The 17823-nt window shown below is 40.4% G+C and overlaps 1 protein-coding gene across 1 annotated transcript in view; it reads right to left on the reverse strand.

The window, feature by feature from the left end:
* ANK3 (ankyrin 3) overlaps nt 1-17823 on the reverse strand; it is a 329559-nt gene that overhangs the window by 172280 nt on the left and 139456 nt on the right. Inside the window, exon 8 of the mRNA XM_064594667.1 lies at nt 9357-9455. Within this exon, the coding sequence (XP_064450737.1) occupies nt 9357-9455 (99 nt within the window). The remainder of the gene's footprint in view (nt 1-9356; nt 9456-17823) is intronic.

A 17823-nucleotide genomic window follows, 5' to 3' on the forward strand; every position in this document is an offset into this window, starting at 1 on the left:
TCTGAGTCATCTATGGTTCTGTTTTTATTACATAACTTTTCCTTTGGACTGCAAGTCAGAATTTTTTGCCTCTCATGTATACTACTAATTATATGTTAAATTTAATTTAAATACTGGATATTGTGAATAATATGTTATAAAAACTCTGATCTTTTAGGGACTTGGTTTTAGGTTTTCAATGGCAGGTCTGTTTCAGTTTTGTCCTTATTCCAAGAGTAAGTTTAGACTTGGGACACAGTCATAACTTCTAAGATGCAGTCCTTGTAGAGTTAATAAAAAACCAAAGATATTTACCAAGCCTCCCTGATATGGTGATTGTCTTCCTTGCAAAAGGCCCTGCTGAACTTTCTTCTCAGCTTTCCATTTTTTTTTTAACCTGTTATTTCCCTATGTCCTCCTTGGTGTTTCAACCCCCCCAACATACATACTTCAGGGCTCAGCCAAGGATTGTGGGGAGTTATTATATTGACTTCAGCTCTTTATTTGTGGTTCCCTCCTTTCAGTGATTCTTCCCTGAATATCCAGCCACTCTTACAGCCCCAAACTTGATCCTCTGACCTCAAGACAATAACACTGTGACTTTCTCCATGAATTGTATCACAGTACCTGCCATATAAATATAGATCTCATCTTATGTTATTTAGTTATTTCAAAAGTTGAATTCACTCCAGTTTATGCCAAGTTTTGATTACTTTTCAGTGCCTCCAAAGAAGTTTTTTAAAAACTATATTTCCAGAGATTATGATTTTTATCAGCAGGAGGTTTAGTTCAATATAAAATACTCCATCATTACTTGAAGTCAAAACTCTAATACAGTTGAGTAAAAACATGAATATGTGACTTCTACACACTATACCATCATAGTTTATATTTGTTTCTATCACACACTACTTTGGGAATATTCCTTCTATAAATAGGTAAGAGACTTCTTGAATTTTCAGTAGGTAGAAACTGAATACCTTATTATAAAATATGATTTTAAATACATAAAGTTGCTTTTTATATAGTTCTTAGAAGATGTCACATGGAAAAACTTCAAATTAAAGTTGACACTTTAAAAAAGCAATAATGACTTATTTATTTACTGTATCTTTCCTTTGGGAAGGAGGATAATTAAAGATGCTTACCATTGATAACTAGAGAATACTTGTGTGCCTAATGGATGTCAAGTTATTTAAAAGAAATAGGATGTGAGCATTACTGACATACATCACAAGAAAATAGGAGAAAGAGTAGAGTACCCTCTGGGCACCAGCACTTAGAACCACACAGGAATTAATGTAAATAATACCTGTCCTGAGCCTGCTTTGTAGATTCTTCACGAGAGTCTGGCTTCAGTGGCACACAAAATTTACCCAATAGTTTTATATCTCTAATTTGGTAAGGGAAATGGGGTTTCCAATATGCTGTAAAATCATTAGGAGAGAGAGAAATAGAGAGAGAGAGACAGAGGGGGAGAACATGCTCCTGTCATGTTCTCAGAACTCTTTGCAACTCTCAAAAGCATTCTTTCCTTTAAAGAGATTTTCATGTTTTGAAAGCTAAGGGCATTTCATGATTAATTGTACTTTCCTTTTTTTTAATATTAAGACTTGGGCGCCTGGGTGGCTCAGTTGGTTAAGCGACTGCCTTCGGCTCAGGTCATGATCCTGGAGTCCGCGGATCGAGTCCCGCATCGGGCTCCCTGCTCGGCAGGGAGTCTGCTTCTCCCTCTGACCCTCTCCCCTCTCATGTGCTCTCTCTCATTCTCTCTCTCTCAAATAAATAAAATCTTTAAAAAAAAAAAAAAAGACTTAATTTTTTTAGAGCCAGTTTAAGGTTCACAGTAACATTTAGGGGGAAGGTGACATTGCCCTTCTTTGAATCCAAATAAATTTCAATTAACTTTTAATATTTGTGATGTAAAAATTAAAAATTAATTTGTTTTTGAATGAAATAAATAGTATCAAATTCATCTTGATTAATGTAGAAACCCAGAGTATTTTGCATTATTTCACATGCTCTAGTCAACATGTCTATGTTGGAACTCTAAGGAGAATGTATTTTATTAGAATTTTCTCTTTGATGGAGACTATTTTATGACCATAAAATATTTAAATTTTCTTTAAGGATTTATTTTTAGGTAGGGCAATACACCTCTGGAAATAAAATAGAAAGTAAAAGTCAATACCCATATTACTCTTCTCTTTGTATTTAACCTGTAAAATAGAACCAGTTGCATTTCTGGGAAAGGACAAGCTAAAATTACAGGGCACCCAAGTGTCCCCTGACACCTTCCCAGAATAGTAAGAATTTAACAACCAACAGATTCGAGGTATTCTGAAAACCCTTTATGTACTTGCACACAAATATCTCTTCATTTTTATAAATCAATTGGAAGCCATTAACTTCAGGGAGCAAAATTACATTACCAAAGGATCAGTATAAAGTGAAGAAAATTAAGACCTTTGGCAAATTAACACTAAGGAGAGTATCTTTTATTTTTATATATTCAGCAAATACTAAACACCTGGTATATGCCAGGAAGTATGCTAAGTGGTAAGATACTGAGATGAATGTGTACATCTGAATGCCAAGAATGTGATGTGGTGGTAATGGGATTGTATGAGGATGCAGGCAGTGGCACCTGCTAGGACAACTGGAAGCTGGGAGAGGCGTGATTAGAGCGGCATTCTGGGAATCAGAGCACTGGTATTACTGACTCTACCTGGAAGTCGGCCATCTTTTCTGAAGCACTAAATACAAGCACAGCTGTCTTTACTATTGGGTAGAGAAGAGACAGTGAAAAGAGAGAACTCGGAAGATGATACGAAGCCTTAAAATGGTTCTGATTCGGGTCCACATTGCGCCTTTGATTTAGCTGGGAATTGATGCAAAGGAGAAGGAAAATGACAAGATACCACCCATTGCAAAGTATCTTCCTTCAAGAAGTATACATGCTAGCTTTACACAGAGCTAGAGTTAAAGGAAAAATAAAAAAACAAACCAGCAGGCTATCACAAGTAGCCATTCTTTGCAAAGCATTTGTCTATAAATAAAGCTATTAAAATCTTACTGAAAAAAATGAACAAATTTCAAAAATTATTTTAAAATTAGGATCTGCATATAGACCAGACTGGAAAAATCTGCCTTGATAAATGTTTATATCTCAGCACATTTGCCACCAGTATTACAGAGATACTCGAGGTACCTACTCCTGTCTATTCTACGGGAGAATAAGATAACAAGCCAGTTGACATCAGTCCATTAAGAGGCTGAGAAAATAGGAGAAGCTTTCTTGAAATGAACTAAATAGAAGAAGGACCACAGGCTTTGTGGTTCATCAGATCCTAGCTAAATAATTTAGGAACATTCATGTATAAGCCTCTTCCCCAGCGTCCCCCCAACTTTACCGAAATAAAATTGACCTGGAACATTGTGTAGGTTTAGGTTATACCATGTGATGATCTGGCACATACACAGTGAGATGCTTACCATGATAAGGTTACTTAACACATTCTTCACCTCACATAATTTTTGCTCTTGTTATGGTCAAAATACTAAAGGTCCACTTTCATAGCACCTTTTGCATATACAATACTGGATTGTTAGCTATAGTCACCAAGATAAACCTTAGATACCTGAATAGAGACACCTTATAATTGGTACCCTCTGTACCCTCTGACCAACATCTCCCCATTTCCTCTACCTCTCAGCCTGTGGCAACCACCTTTCTACCATTTCTGTGGGTGTGATGTTTTTAGATTCCACATCTAAATGAAGACATGCAGTATTTGTCTTTCTCTGTCTGACTTATTTCACCTCCTATAATGCACTCAAGGTCCACTCATGTTGTTGCAAGTGGCAGGATTTCCCTTTATGTTTATGGCTGAATAATATTCCACAACTTGGAAATGCAGTATAATGCTGTATTAAAGCTTTATCAATTAATCAATAAAACTCTAGTGACTTCTTTTTTTGCATAAAACCACTGGGTGCTTTTTCTTTAATATTTTTTCTTAAAAAACTCCAATTTCTGTTCTCTAGGGGCACCTGCTTCTTTGTCTAGTTTCTTCCCCCTCCTGACCCTTACAACTCTCCGGATTTGGGGGGTAGTGTCAGGAAGTCAGTTTGTTAAGTCCTCGGGTAAATTTCTCTTCTCCTTCTGGGACTCAGTGATGGGTAGATTGTTTTCACATAGTGGTGCCTTTTTAGTCCTGCGGGTTTTCTTCATTCCTTTTCATTTTTTCCCCTTTTGCTCCCCTGACTGGATAATTTCAAAGGCCCTTGCTTCTGCTCGATCCGCTCTGCTGTTGGAGCGCTCTATTGTGGTCTTTGGTTCTGTCACTGTCTTCTTTAGCTCCAAATTTCTGCTTGGTTCTCTTTTTATATTTTCTATCTCTGTTGAACTTTTCATTTTGTTCTTGTATTTTTCCCCTAATTTCATTAAATTGTTTTACTATGTTTTCTTATAGCTCTCTGAGCATCTTTAGAACAATTATTTTGACTCCTTTGTCAGGCAATTCTGACATCGTCATTTCTTTAGGATCACTTACTGGAAGTTTCCTGTGTTCCTTTGGTGGTATTGGGTTGCCCTGATTCTTCAAGATCCCTGTAGTCTTGCATATAGATGTCTGCACATTTAAAGAAGCAGTCACCTCTAGCAGATTTGATGAGTTGACCTAGCTATGGAAAGACCTTCACCCGTGGGTGGGGGCATGCTGGAGTGTACGGTAAGCCCCGGTACAAGGTGGCAGCCATTTATGTGTGTCCAAATGCGGGGGTGCGTCCCAGGGGTATATGATGTCTCATCCGCTCAGGCCACTCAGCTCCACAACATTGACAACTGCGTGGTTCTTGGTGAGCACTGTGGGGGGTCCGCCGTGGCTACAAGGGTTGTTGGAGTCGTCCGCGGCACCTCCAGGGCCAGTGGCTAGGGGCTGGGGCGCGCAGTAGCGGTGGCCGGAGCTGGTGGTGTGCACACAGCAGCAGGGGCCAGCTGCGGGTCTATGCAGTGGTGGGGCCTGGTTGCAAACATACACAGAGTGGCGGGGGCCAGGGCCAGCTGCAGGTGCACCAGCAGCTGTGGGGACCATGGCTGTCCGTGTGTCTTACTGAGGCTGCAGGGTCTCCCCAGGGGTGTGGGCCTAGCCTCGGAGGCCACTAATGAGGGTCTGGTTGGGGCATACAGGTGCACCACTAGACGGTTCCCTACACATGTGCCAAGGGGTGAAGGCCAGTGACTGGAGCAGAGCCAAATTCAGACCCACAAACCGCTGTGAGGGCCTGGCTTGTTGCGATGTGCCACAGGTACGTGGACAGCAGTGAAGGTGATGAGGATCAGGCCAGTGTGCGGAGGCGTTAGGCCCAAGTGTGCACATGGAGGTGGGGGTCCGCACGGGGTTCGTGGCTGCCATCTTGTACTGGCTGGCTGCTGGTGTGGACCCTTGGCTCTAGCAGCAGGGGGTGGAGGTAGGTGGGGGTGGGGTGTGGGCAGGAAGCAGGGAGCAGGGAAGGGAGGACTCAGGAGTCTGGGGTCTGTGAATGTGAATAGCCGCGGGGCAGAACCCAGTGAAATCTGCAGGCGGCCCGCCGCGGCCTGATACGAGTAGCACCTACGTTTCTTTGCTCCTTCCTCTCTCTAGTCATCGCAGCTCTGCCAGTCTCTGGGTGGGCTCCCTCCCGCGGTGTCCTGCAGGCTAGGGAAGCCGGCCACTCACCCTACTCTCCCTCTCCTGGTGAGGGAAATTCTTTCAGGCTGAGGCATTCCCAGGCCGGCATCGGATGATGCAGGCAAAATGAAGCTCGTCTTCCTTCCCTTCTTCCGCAATTATTCTCAGGGTTCTGCCCTACCCCCGCCCCCACCCCCAGTCACTGAAGATTCTTAAGTAGACTCCTAAGCTCTCTGCTTTTCTTTGTGGATAGCTGCCTAACAATCTTCGTTGGGGGGATGGAAGCTGAGGTCTCTTACTTTATATCTTGGTAACGTCAACCTAACTTATATAACCATCTTGAATTTTACAGTAACTAATTATTCTTAGTTAACAATATCCAGTGCCCCTCCAAATGGGAGAGCTTGTAAAACCATCTGGAACAACTCCCCATCTGTGCTGGGACAGAAACTAAGACTCAGGAGGGTGAACTTGCCCAAGATCACAATTTTACTTGCAAGTCACACTTAAGACTCGAGATCAGGTCACTGAGGTAAAATAAAATGCACTCTCATTTGCTTTTCCAGCTGGTAAGATCTTGCTCAGGTCCTAGCTAAACTACTCTAGCATAATTCAGGTTTTCTTGCTTGAATTAAAGGGCTCTAAGAGTCTGCTTTGAACCTGAGTCCTGTACTAGGTCAGCAGCCCATGCAAGGGAACAGAGGGAGCTGACCAGGTCCCACGGAGTGCTGGCCCCTGAAGTGAAATCCAGGGATGTTTTCCTGTCTCTAAACATGGGGGACTGCATGTAACAGGGAAGACTATTGATGCAACAAGGTAGCCATAACAGTAATGAGTACCTGGTAGGAGGTGGATCAGTAGATAACAACATTTATTTTCCCAAGAGCTACTGGATTGAGTAGTTAAAACTTGTATTCATGAACAATTTTGTGTTTTTAGGCTTGTCCCCAGGGCTTTCTGACATTTCAGCTGCCTCCTTCCCTTTCACCCACACACCCGACCACTACTCAGTCATTTCAGCCAGACAGAAGGGAAGCTTTGATGAGAAGAACACAGCATAGTTTACATATCTGGGGTATGTACTACACTTTCTTCAATACGGCCTGCCAGGAATTCAGCCTGTGCCTGACTCACATCCCACCCTCCCCCCACTCCCTACGGGACAACAACAGAAGCAGGACAGGCTTCTCTGGTCTCTGTTTCTGTCTCCTTCACGTTCACACGCCAGTCACATAGCACAGGAGAGAAGAAAATCCCAGCTACAACTGAATGGATGGGAAAAAGGAGTCCGCATCTTATTCCAAACCAGAGAGCCTGTCAGAACAGGGAGGCAAAATGGCAGAGAAACCAAGTTGCATCCTGAATTTGCACAGTGTGCCAAGTTGCCTACTACATTATTCCCTATCTCGGATACTTTTATCCAGAAGATTTTTATGTTTTAACCCTGGTGTCGCTATATGCCCCATAAACCTGGGGCCTGAGTCCCCCAGATACTCTTTTCATCCAGTCAGTGTATCAAATACAGCAAGTAAGTGTTTGATAAATGATGCAAAATGATGAAAAAGGAATTTTGCCTGTGATTCATGATTTTATCAAGGGAGAAATAAGGTAATTTCTAATCCACTTAGCCACTGAAACCCTAGCCAGATATCCAGGTATATCCCTTCAATCTCCTCTTTCCTGCTTGGCTCCAGGATTCCTCATTCTTTTCATAAAAATTCTCCCTAGTCACAAATGATCCTTTAGCTCTACATGGTAATCAAGAGGCATAAGCACTGATTCTGTCTTATTCCTTACAACCTCTTTAAATAGCCTATATTAGCGGAAGACCTCTGCCATTTAAAGCAGCAGCTCTAGCATATGGTTATGGCTTCTTATTAAATAATGCAAAGCCAATTCAAAAAGAGCTCTGTTCAATTTACCTGCCCAGCCAGACAGTCCTCTAGGGGGTCAAACTTCATCATTCTTCACTCCTCCTCTCTAGAAAGCTTGTTTCTTTTAAGGTACAGACATAGCTTTCAGGAAAAAGCAGTGTGGATCTCCTGCTAAGTACCTATGGCGGGGCCGTCTTCCGGTCAGAGTACAGGGGACACACTGCCCATCGGCTTCACGAGGGGAGGGACAGTGTCTTGCAGTCTTGCTCTATCTCCTCGTCGTGTCTGCCCCACAACAGGCACCCTCAATATTGGTTGAGTGAATCAATGCAGTGAACAATAAATAAAGTAGTAAATCAAGGAGCTGCAGGAATCAAATTCAGGTTACCAGGCCAGTTATGGAAACACTAAGATCAGGATTCTTGCACGGAGGAAGCCCAGGATTGCGGGGGCTACAAACTATCCAAGACTCTTAGATAGAGGGCTATGTATAGTGAGATCACCTTGTTACTAGCCTTTGTTACCCACTCTCACTCACACCTTATAACAAATACATGAAATGTTGAAAACGATAATCCCTTGGTCAGAAGTTTAGTGCTAATTGGACCTCTGAAGTTATCAGCAATGACTGGGACTTATTTCCGGCCGACTTTATGCCAACACAGTTTACACACATTAACATGATCATGTTGTTGAGCAACAACCCTTCAAGGTGGCCATTAATTTTCTTTAATTTCAGATAGAGAAATTACATGCAGAAGATTAAACAGCTTACTGAAGTCAACTGGCTAAGGTTAGCATCTGGGATTCGAACTTGCTTCTGGGACTCAGTTCCTTCCCCTACCCACAGTGCATTTCACCAAATCAAGCAGCATGCCAAACACCTAGCCAAACAGAATTTGTAGTTGGTTTTTTTTTTTAATTTCTAAATTGTGGGAAAAAACCATACAATATAAAATGTACCCCCTTAACCATTTTAAGTACACATTTCTGTAATGTTAACTGTATTCACATGTTATGTAACATCTCTAGAAATTTTTCATCTTGTAAAATTCAAACTCTATACCTATTAAACAACACTCTTCATTTCTCTGTCCCCAAAGCCCCAGGCAAGCACCATTCTGCTTCCACTTCTATGATTTTGACCACTCTAGATACCCCTTAGAATAGTGGGATCATATAGTATTATACTTTTGTGACTGGCCTCTTTCACTCAGGATGATGTCCTGAAGATTCATTCCTGTTGTAGGATAGGACAGCATTCCATCCTTTTTAAGGCTGAATAATACTCCATCACATGTATACATAACATTTTCTTTATTCCTCTGTCGATGGACACTTGGCTTGCTTCCACCTCTTAGCTATTGCGAATAATGCTGCAATTGAACACGAGTGGGCAAATATTGCTTCACGATACTGCTTTCAATACTTTTGGGTAAATACCCGGTAGAGGAACTGCTGGATGGTAGGGTGGTTCTATTTGTCACTTTCTGAGGAACCTCCATACGTTCTTCCATAGTAGCTGCCCCATTTTCCATTTCCACCAGCAGTGTGCAAAAGTAGACAGATTTGTTTTTAAATAGAATAACTGTCGGTTTAATGTCAAACTGACCAAACAGCCCAGACTGCAGTGTCAAGCAGTGACTGAATTGCAGATTTATAAATTTGGATCAGCATCCCATTTTAGGACAAATAACTTTAGCAGTCATTTTCTCAGAGACTACAACAAATGAAGGAAAAGTAAAGCCAGCGTTGAGCCCGTGTGAAGGTATCAGAAGAATTCTTACTTCCTGAGAAGAAGTATAAGCATGTACACAAATTGCACTCTTACCCTCGTTTTGGCATCAATTTTAGCTCCTCGGTCAAGCAATAGTTTTACCATATTGGCATTTCCTCTTTTTGATGCAACGTGTAAAGGCGTGATGTCATTCTGTAGGAGAACAGAAAAGAAGTACAGTTTCGGTATCTTTAGTTCAACCAAAACAGCGCTTCCTCAACTTCCCCCAACATGTTCTCACTTTTTAATTTTCTTTTTAACAGCCGTTGTGAACAGAATACTTCCCAACATTTCTGAGTGTAATTTTACTCAGTAAATTTACATCCCAACATTTCTGACAGTAATTTTACTCATCCCTCCCAAAAAGGGATGAATTTTAAGGAACACAGTCTGTGGAGGTGGGTCCAACTTTATTTCATTTGACTGAAGTGACTGGTGATGAGACGGCTTTATTTTTATTTTTATTTTTTTTGCTCTAAAATCCTGCAGCGTTAAGTCAACGTGTTGTCTTACAAGCTTGCACGATGCCTATTGGGTAATGAGTGGTTGACTAAGTGGCTGATTACATTGGCTGAGACTCAGTGAAAGGAGTATCATGTTACTCAGAGCCATCTTTGGGTTCATTTGAGCACAAGATATCAAGGAGAGACAACAGCAACTCCAAGTAGGAAACTGGTCAGTACCAAAGTCACAGGACTGCCCATGCACGTGGGGCTTTTAAAATATGTTCACAGGCATTTATTAGGAATGTCACAGAAAACTGTTTTTGAAATTCCCATTGAGGAATACACATCTTGTTAGGACAATCTGAAATTCCAGTCATGACCCCTCAATACTACAGGTCTTCCCTCCATGCATCTTACAGGCACTATGGCTGTTTCCAGACTGTCAGGGAAGTGTGTGTATACAGTGAAAACATTATCTATTTTGGCTCCTTACTCCTGTGTAGCAACAATATGGATTTAAGGTCCAGTGTTCACATAAGTCAATTATAGGATGCATAATCTCAGCTTGTGAGGGGTTATGTTCTTGTCATTTGATAGCAGATACAATGTCACAGCTCCCAGGTACTGATCATTCCCTTGTATTAGGCGCTGTGCTTAACTCTTTACTGTCTCATTTAATTCTCATAATCCTCACAATGCCATAAACAATCTGACTTATAATGTCTATTTTACCAAAACACAAATAGCTGGCAAAACCAGGATTCAAATTAAAGTATGACTCAGCTTGGGTTTTTTAGAAAACAACTTATGATGAAAATTTTCAAACAGATACACAGTTTGAAAGAAAGGCATGAGCTTCATGTACTTATCACTATGGTTCAATACTTATCAACCTTTTGGTGATTTTATTTCTTCTATGCTCCCTGCTATTTTTTTTTGTGTGTGTGTGTGTGTGTGCAGAAATTTAAGAGAAGGAAGAGAAAAATCCTAGGCATATTATTTCACCCACAAATACTGCAATTTAACTCTAACAGATAAGGATTTTTTTAAACAAGTCATCACAACACCATTATCATATTTAACAAACTAAAAATAATTCCTTCATAACACCAAGACCCTGTCAGTGTTCAAATTCTCCCATTATGTCCAGTTAGCTCAGCAGAGTTGTTCAAATTAGAAGAGCCACACCTGAATTAGTTTGAAATGTCCCTTACGTCTCTTAATCTCTGTAGGAGCTCAACTCCGCGTTCTTTTTTCCATGACTATTTATTTATTGAAAAAACTGAGTAATTCATTGTGTAGACTTTTCTAACCTCTAGATTTAGCTGCTTTCATCCTCATGGAGTGTTATTGGATATGTTCTTTTGCCCTGTATTTTCTATAAACTTTTCTAAATATTATAAACTATAATGCTCCTAGCATTACATTCTCCTATCTGAACAGCTCTTGCCCTCATCATTCTTAGGTGCCAAAGTATCAATTGATTCATTACATGAAAGCAGAAGAAAGACCTCAGGAAACCAAATTTGCTTCAGTAATGCTGGTGGGGAGTACACAGGATGAGTATCATGGCTCTAGACCAGGGTAGACAAACTTTTTCTGCATAGGGCCAGAGAGCAAATATTTTCAGCTTTGCAAGACATACAAGTTCTATTGCAACTATTCAGTTCTGCCATTGTAGGGCTAAAGCAGCCATATGAAATATGTAAAGAAATGGGAATGGTTGTGTTTCAATAAAACTTTATTTACAAAAACAGGCGGTGGGCCGGATTTGGCCTGGGGATGGTAGTTTGCTGACCCTGCTCTAGATCTACCAGGCTACAGCTGAAGGTTTCAACTATGTGTAACAGTTTACAAAAGAGGAAGTAGAACTCTATGCTGTGCATTGTGTATGCTTTGGTCCCCTTTGGTGTGGACTATTTTTGGTGTGAATGAAAGCTGGCAGAAGGAAACAAAATTCCTGATGACTTTTTAACTGTCTTGCTTGTCTCCATTGTCCGAGTGCAGACCCAAGCAGCACAGTGGGTGAATTCTAGACCTGAGACAGCAGGTGGAGAGGCAGGTTAGGTCTGTAGGAAACATGGTCTAAAGGAAGCTTACTGAGCCCAGAATGGGAGATGGTGCAAAGATCTCATCCCTCCCCGGCGGGAGTCAGGGCTTACATGTGATTTCCCTTTAAAACTGTGCCCTTGCCTGGTTGAGAAGGACTTAATTAACCTCCATTACAAGTAGGCTAATTTTAGTGAGAGAAAGACTCCACTTCTAATTTTGCTCTCTTCCATATTCATGTATTCTCTCATACAGTGATACATAGATGTCAAAAGTTGCCTTGAAATTCTAACTCCCACGTTTTTCTACACCTCTCTGACCCTAGAGGAATACTTTATATTTCTGTAGCACTTAAAAAGTGTTGTAAAGGGCTCACACTTACATAATTTCATTTTATCTTCACCACCCTCTATTGAACTAAATCACTAATCCTATTTGACAGATAAACGGGGGAATAGAACTGGTCAGTAATTTGTATATTAAAAGACAGTGAATTAGAGGCAGAATCGGGATGAGAATTCAGTTTCCTAGACTCTTGGGCAGTGGTCTAGAAACAACTATTGCTTCTCCTCTCTGTCAAATGGAGCTTCTGAATGAAATACATACTTCTGTGTTCCTGAATCTGGTAGTGACTGCTTCTGTCAATTAGGAACAAATCAAAATGAAAGTGGTACCCCTAGACCACTCAATGGCACATTTATATTCTGCTTCATTGGTTAACCAATAAAAATGTTTTATGTCCTACTATGCACATGACCCAGTGCTATACTTCCATTGTATAAGTCCACAACAAAAATATGGAATCCCAGCATATCAAAAGAGCCCAGTGATGTTAGAGATGAAAATGCATGCTTAAGAGAACCCTCATTTGCTGCTCGTGAAATGTAAACTTACACATGCTTTCTGGGATGCAATTTGGCAGTATATATGAAAAGCCTTCAACTCTAAAACCACAGATAAAATGCAGAGGTTGATTGCCATAGTCGAAAAGGTGGGAATGTTAAGAAAGACCCAACCCTGGGGCGCCTGGGTGGCTCAGTCGTTAAGCGCCTGCCTTCGGCTCAGGTCATGATCCGGGGGTCCTGGGATCGAGCCCTGCATTGGGCTCCCTGCTCCTCGGGAAGCCTGTTTCTCCCTCTCCCACTCCCCCTGCTTGTGTTCCTTCTCTCACTGTCTCTCTCTCTGTCAAATAAATAAATAAAAATCGTGAAAGAAAGAAAGAAAGAAAAAGAAAGAAAGAAAGAAAAGAAAGAAAAGAAAGGAAAGAAAGGAAAGGAAAGAAAGGAAAGAAAGGAAAGAAAAGAAAGGAAAGAAAGAAAAGAAAGAAAAGAAAGAAAAGAAAGAAAGAAAGAAAGAAAGAAAGAAAGAAAGAAAGAAAGAAAGAAAAAGAAAGACCCAACCCTGAGGTCTAGGCACACATCTAAGACTGTGGCTGATCCAGAACGAAAGAACCCTCAGTCCCAGCACAAGCCTAGCATAGAGTAACAAGCAAGAGTAGTAAGCTGCTGAGGTCAGATAGGAGCTTAGTGAGAGACCTCCTTCATGCTTCACGTGTGCAGGGAGAACTGAGGACGGAGCACCTACACCACATAACATTCTCTGACCCCCCCCACCCTCCCCTGCCACTACCCTGAGCATGAGGCAGTGTAGCCCTCCTCTATAGGGAGCTGAAGTCCCCTCAAACAAGATGTAAACTCCGCTAACTCTTGACTACACTGACTCAACCTTCCACATGTACAGCCTGACAGAGAGGTATGCCCATTTTCACACAAAGACACTACTGACCTCAGTCTCTCTTGCATTCTGCCCAGTGGAACAAGTGAGCTACAGGTATCAAAAGTTAGGGAATTTCACCAAAGACATGGGATTTCAGTCAAATAGAAACCCTCGGTAAGAAAAACCACAATATAAGAAACACAGAATTCCTTGGATGGGCTCATCACTAGACTTCACACAGCTAAGAAAAGCATCAGTGGGCTTAAAGATACATCAGTATAAATGATCCAAACACAAAGAAAAAAAAAAAGAGTGGAAAAGAAAGAACAGAGTCTAAGGGCTGGGGGACAGTATAAAACAACTGATTGGAGTTACATAAGAAGAGAGGAGATGGGGCAGGAGAAATACCCGGAGAGACAATGTTCAAGAATTATCTCAAAATAATGAAATGTATGAAACCACATATCCCAGAAGCTTGGAGAACTTCGAGCAAGATAAACTATAAACAACCAAATGTCAGTCAGACACATCAGTCCAATTGCTGAAAATAAAAGATAAAGGAAAAATCATGAAGGTCACTAGAGGGGAAAAGGACATATTTCATATAGAGAACAAGGACAAAAATGACAGCCTTAGAAATTATGTAATGCTGACAACAAAGTGGAATCTTCAAATACTGAAAAGTTAACACCTGTCTGATGAGACTTCTATACCCAGTGAAAATATCTTTAAAAAACCGAGGAGAAATAAAGACTTTTTAGGATAAACAGAAACTGGGAGATTTCATTACCATCAGACCTGTAATACAAAAAATATTAAAGGAAGTTCTTTAGGCAGTGGGAATATGATGCCAGTCAGAAGCTTAGACCCACACAGAGAAACACAGAAATGGCAAAAGTGAAGGCAAATATACAAGATCATTGATTATCTAAAGCAGAAACAGTAACAGTGAATTGGGGGCTTTAAAACATATGCAAAAGTAAAATGCACACCACTGACACATAGATGGAAAAGTGAGAATGACACAGTTGTCAGCTCCACACTAGGTGTAAGGTGACATAACTGTGAAGGTAGACTGTGATAAATTAACAACATACAAAATACACATTATTAAATAAAAATATGCTCTCAAATTTATGCATAAGTATATGTATACCTACATTCTAAAAAAGCTGTCCAACTATGGACCCTAATGTTAATCATCTATCTCTCGGTACTGAGATTATGGATGATCTTTTGCTTCTTCATGCTTTCCTAAGTAATTTCTACTATGTGAAAAATCGTTGTATTTCTTCTTTATCATTACCTAATTTGCAGCCCTTCATCACCATCTCTGTCTTGGCTCGTACCATTTGCATTCCCCACTCTGACAGCCAAGGAGAGGTTTTACTTACCCATCAACTTGCCTTGCATTTGAACTTTAAGGGAACCTGTTAAGCCTAGAGGTACAAAATTACATACGGCTAGAGTTAAAGGTCTATCTGTTCTAAGAAGAAACCTTAATTAAAACTTGGATTAAAATACATTCAACCTAGAGTTTTGACCTGAATTTAGTGCAAACAAGAGTAAATGCTACTCTAATTTTTTATGAAGTAGCTTATTAATGGAATTTTTTTTTCTTATGCCAAAGATGCAACGTTCAGTGTAATAGAGTACATTAGCATTTTGGTAAATTTTGTTAACTGATGAGTACATCTGATTCAGTCTAATCACCTATTTTATAGATAAGGAGGAGGCCAGGGAGGGTAAGAGGTTGCCAGGAGTCACAGAGCTGGCGGCTCGGCCATGATCCCCAGAAACTGCCTTTTTTATCTCACTGAGTTCTTTGGGCTTATTTGCAAATCACTGTTTTCATCTCCAGCACAACAGAATCTTATTTCATTGAACTTTTCCATTAAACTAGTCAATGTAGTAATTATTCACTCTAAAAAAAAAGGGTAAATCTGATGAGCCAGTGCCTTCCTTTTTCTGGCATTTACTTCTCCTCAACCCTTGATGGAAGATGGTGGATAAAGCCAAAAAAGCAATCACATCACATATATACACATACGTTTTATTAAAAAAACAAAGGAAATTGGCTGTAAAAATATTTATGAAAACATTAACAGCATTTGGGTAAATATTCAGAATTTTGACTGAAGAAAATTACAGTACTCAGCTGGTTTAATTCTCTCAGATTTCTCGGCCAACAACCTAACCAGGTACTTAAAAAAGCAACTTGGATCATGACTGTATCTGCTCATGTGTGGATGTGTGTTCTCACCACAGTGTGATTGCTAGCCTTTTCTTTTCAGTCATTCATGTTCTTCTATGCTGATCTTCTCTTATCTTGATTTTTCAGTAAGACTTTTCACCCACAGCCTATCCTTCTTGAAGACAACAACCACTGACGTTACGGAGTAAAAATCTCAATCCCGAAGAACAAGTTTTGCCTTCCACTTTTAGGGAAAAGAGAAGCAAGATCACCCAGAACAAAGGTAAGCACTCGCGGGACTCCTACAAATTCAGTATATTCCATCATATACTCACAAGTAGTCCATATTACTTATCTCATTTAACCCACACACAAACTCTAAAAACAGGTACTCTCTAATTTTTTTCCTTATTTTACAGATGAGGAAACTAGAAAAAAAAATCAAAATAGCTTGCCAAAAGTCACAAAGCTGCCATAATTTATTTGCCCCAAAGTTTATGCTTTCTTCACTAGACCAGACCATGCTGTTCCTGAGCTTCTAAACAGTACAAATATATAACCAATTCTTACTATTAGAGCATTCCTGTGCAAGCAGATACAGAGAGCACTGGGGTCCAATAGTACAGCAGTTAAGAGCTAATACTCCAGAGCCAGACCACTTAGCTTCAGATCCCAAGCCTCCCCAGACTAGCTGCCTAACCTTAGACGAGTTTATTTAATTTCTTCATACCCCAAACTTATCTGTAAAATGAGGCCAATAATAGTATCCATATTATAGACCTGTCATGAGGATTAAGTGAGTTAACAAGGGTAGTCTTAAGAATGTTTCTTGGCATTTAGTAAACATGATACAGGTGTTAGCTATTACTATTCTTTTTCTTATCTCTCATCTGGACATTTAAAAATGGATGACATGAGGCACCTGGATGGCTCAGTCGGTTAAGCGTCTGCCTTCAGCTCAGGTCATGATCCTGGAGTCCCAGGATGGAGTCCCGCAACAGGCTCCCTGCTCAGCGGGGAGTCTGCTTCTCCCTCTGTCCCTCATCCTGCTCATGTTCCCTCTCTCTCTCTCTCTCAAATAAATAAGTAAAATCTTTAGAAAAAATGGATGACATGACCGCCTCTCACAAAGACATTATTATGAAAGAGTTTGGGTAGAAAAGACATGGCAGAGCGGAAGTAATGTGTGAACTCTAAGAAGGTGCTAAAGGGGGCAGTTCTTAGGATGGATGCAAACAGTATTTGATTTGTGTCTGCTCAGCACAGCTCAGCCTGTGAAAAGCCCAGAAGGGGTGTGCTGAGGTGAGTCATGGCAGAGAAGAAGGCAAGAAGGGCCAGAGTGGTGGCTGATAGAACACGATGTATGTGACAAAATGTGATAAATCATGGAAAGGCATCCTTTATTACTATTATTATTATTATTTTAATTTTTTTTTTTTAAACTTCCAGGGATTTGGAAGAAACAACTAGCTCTGTTGGGAAATAGTGAAATTGCTGGCTTCTTTCTTTCTGAGATCTCAGCTGTTTCTGAAAAACCCAGCTGGGGTAGTAGCTGAGGCCCTTTATGAAATTGTCACCAAGGCCAGATTTTTTCTGCAACTTCCTAAAGTGAAATCAGGGCCACTTCCTACCTTACTTGTGATAAATGGTAGACTTTTCATTCTGTTTAAATATATAAAGGGCAGCTGACTTCTGATCCCCTGTACCCTCTCCTCTCTCTCCTTTTCTTTAAAAACATCTAGGAGGTTATCACTAAGTAGAAGAGTCAGTATGATCGCACTCAAGTCTTTCAGGTAATGAAAAATTAAACAGTAAGACTATTTTAGTTTAGTTCCTTGATACGGTCTCAATTGAATACAAATTCTAAAATAATTAAATGTTAAATTGAGAGGGAACCTGTTATCTTCTGCTAATTCTTACACTTGTTACTACTATGGTTTTAAAAGTTTGTCAACGTGGCAAAACAAGATATCTGAAAACGGAAGTTTTTTATGTGTTAATGACTTGCATTTAAAACACACCCATTTCAAGATTTGTTGTGTGTCCTCTTGCTAGTCTCTTTATTCACTATCCCTAGTGTAAGTAGAAACAGAAAAAATGATTAGTAAATAAGTTC

This window comes from Mirounga angustirostris, unplaced genomic scaffold (genome assembly GCF_029215605.1).
Source record: "Mirounga angustirostris isolate CCGP_5_RB_7025 unplaced genomic scaffold, mMirAng1.0.hap1 SCAF_6, whole genome shotgun sequence".
Lineage (NCBI taxonomy): Eukaryota > Metazoa > Chordata > Mammalia > Carnivora > Phocidae > Mirounga > Mirounga angustirostris.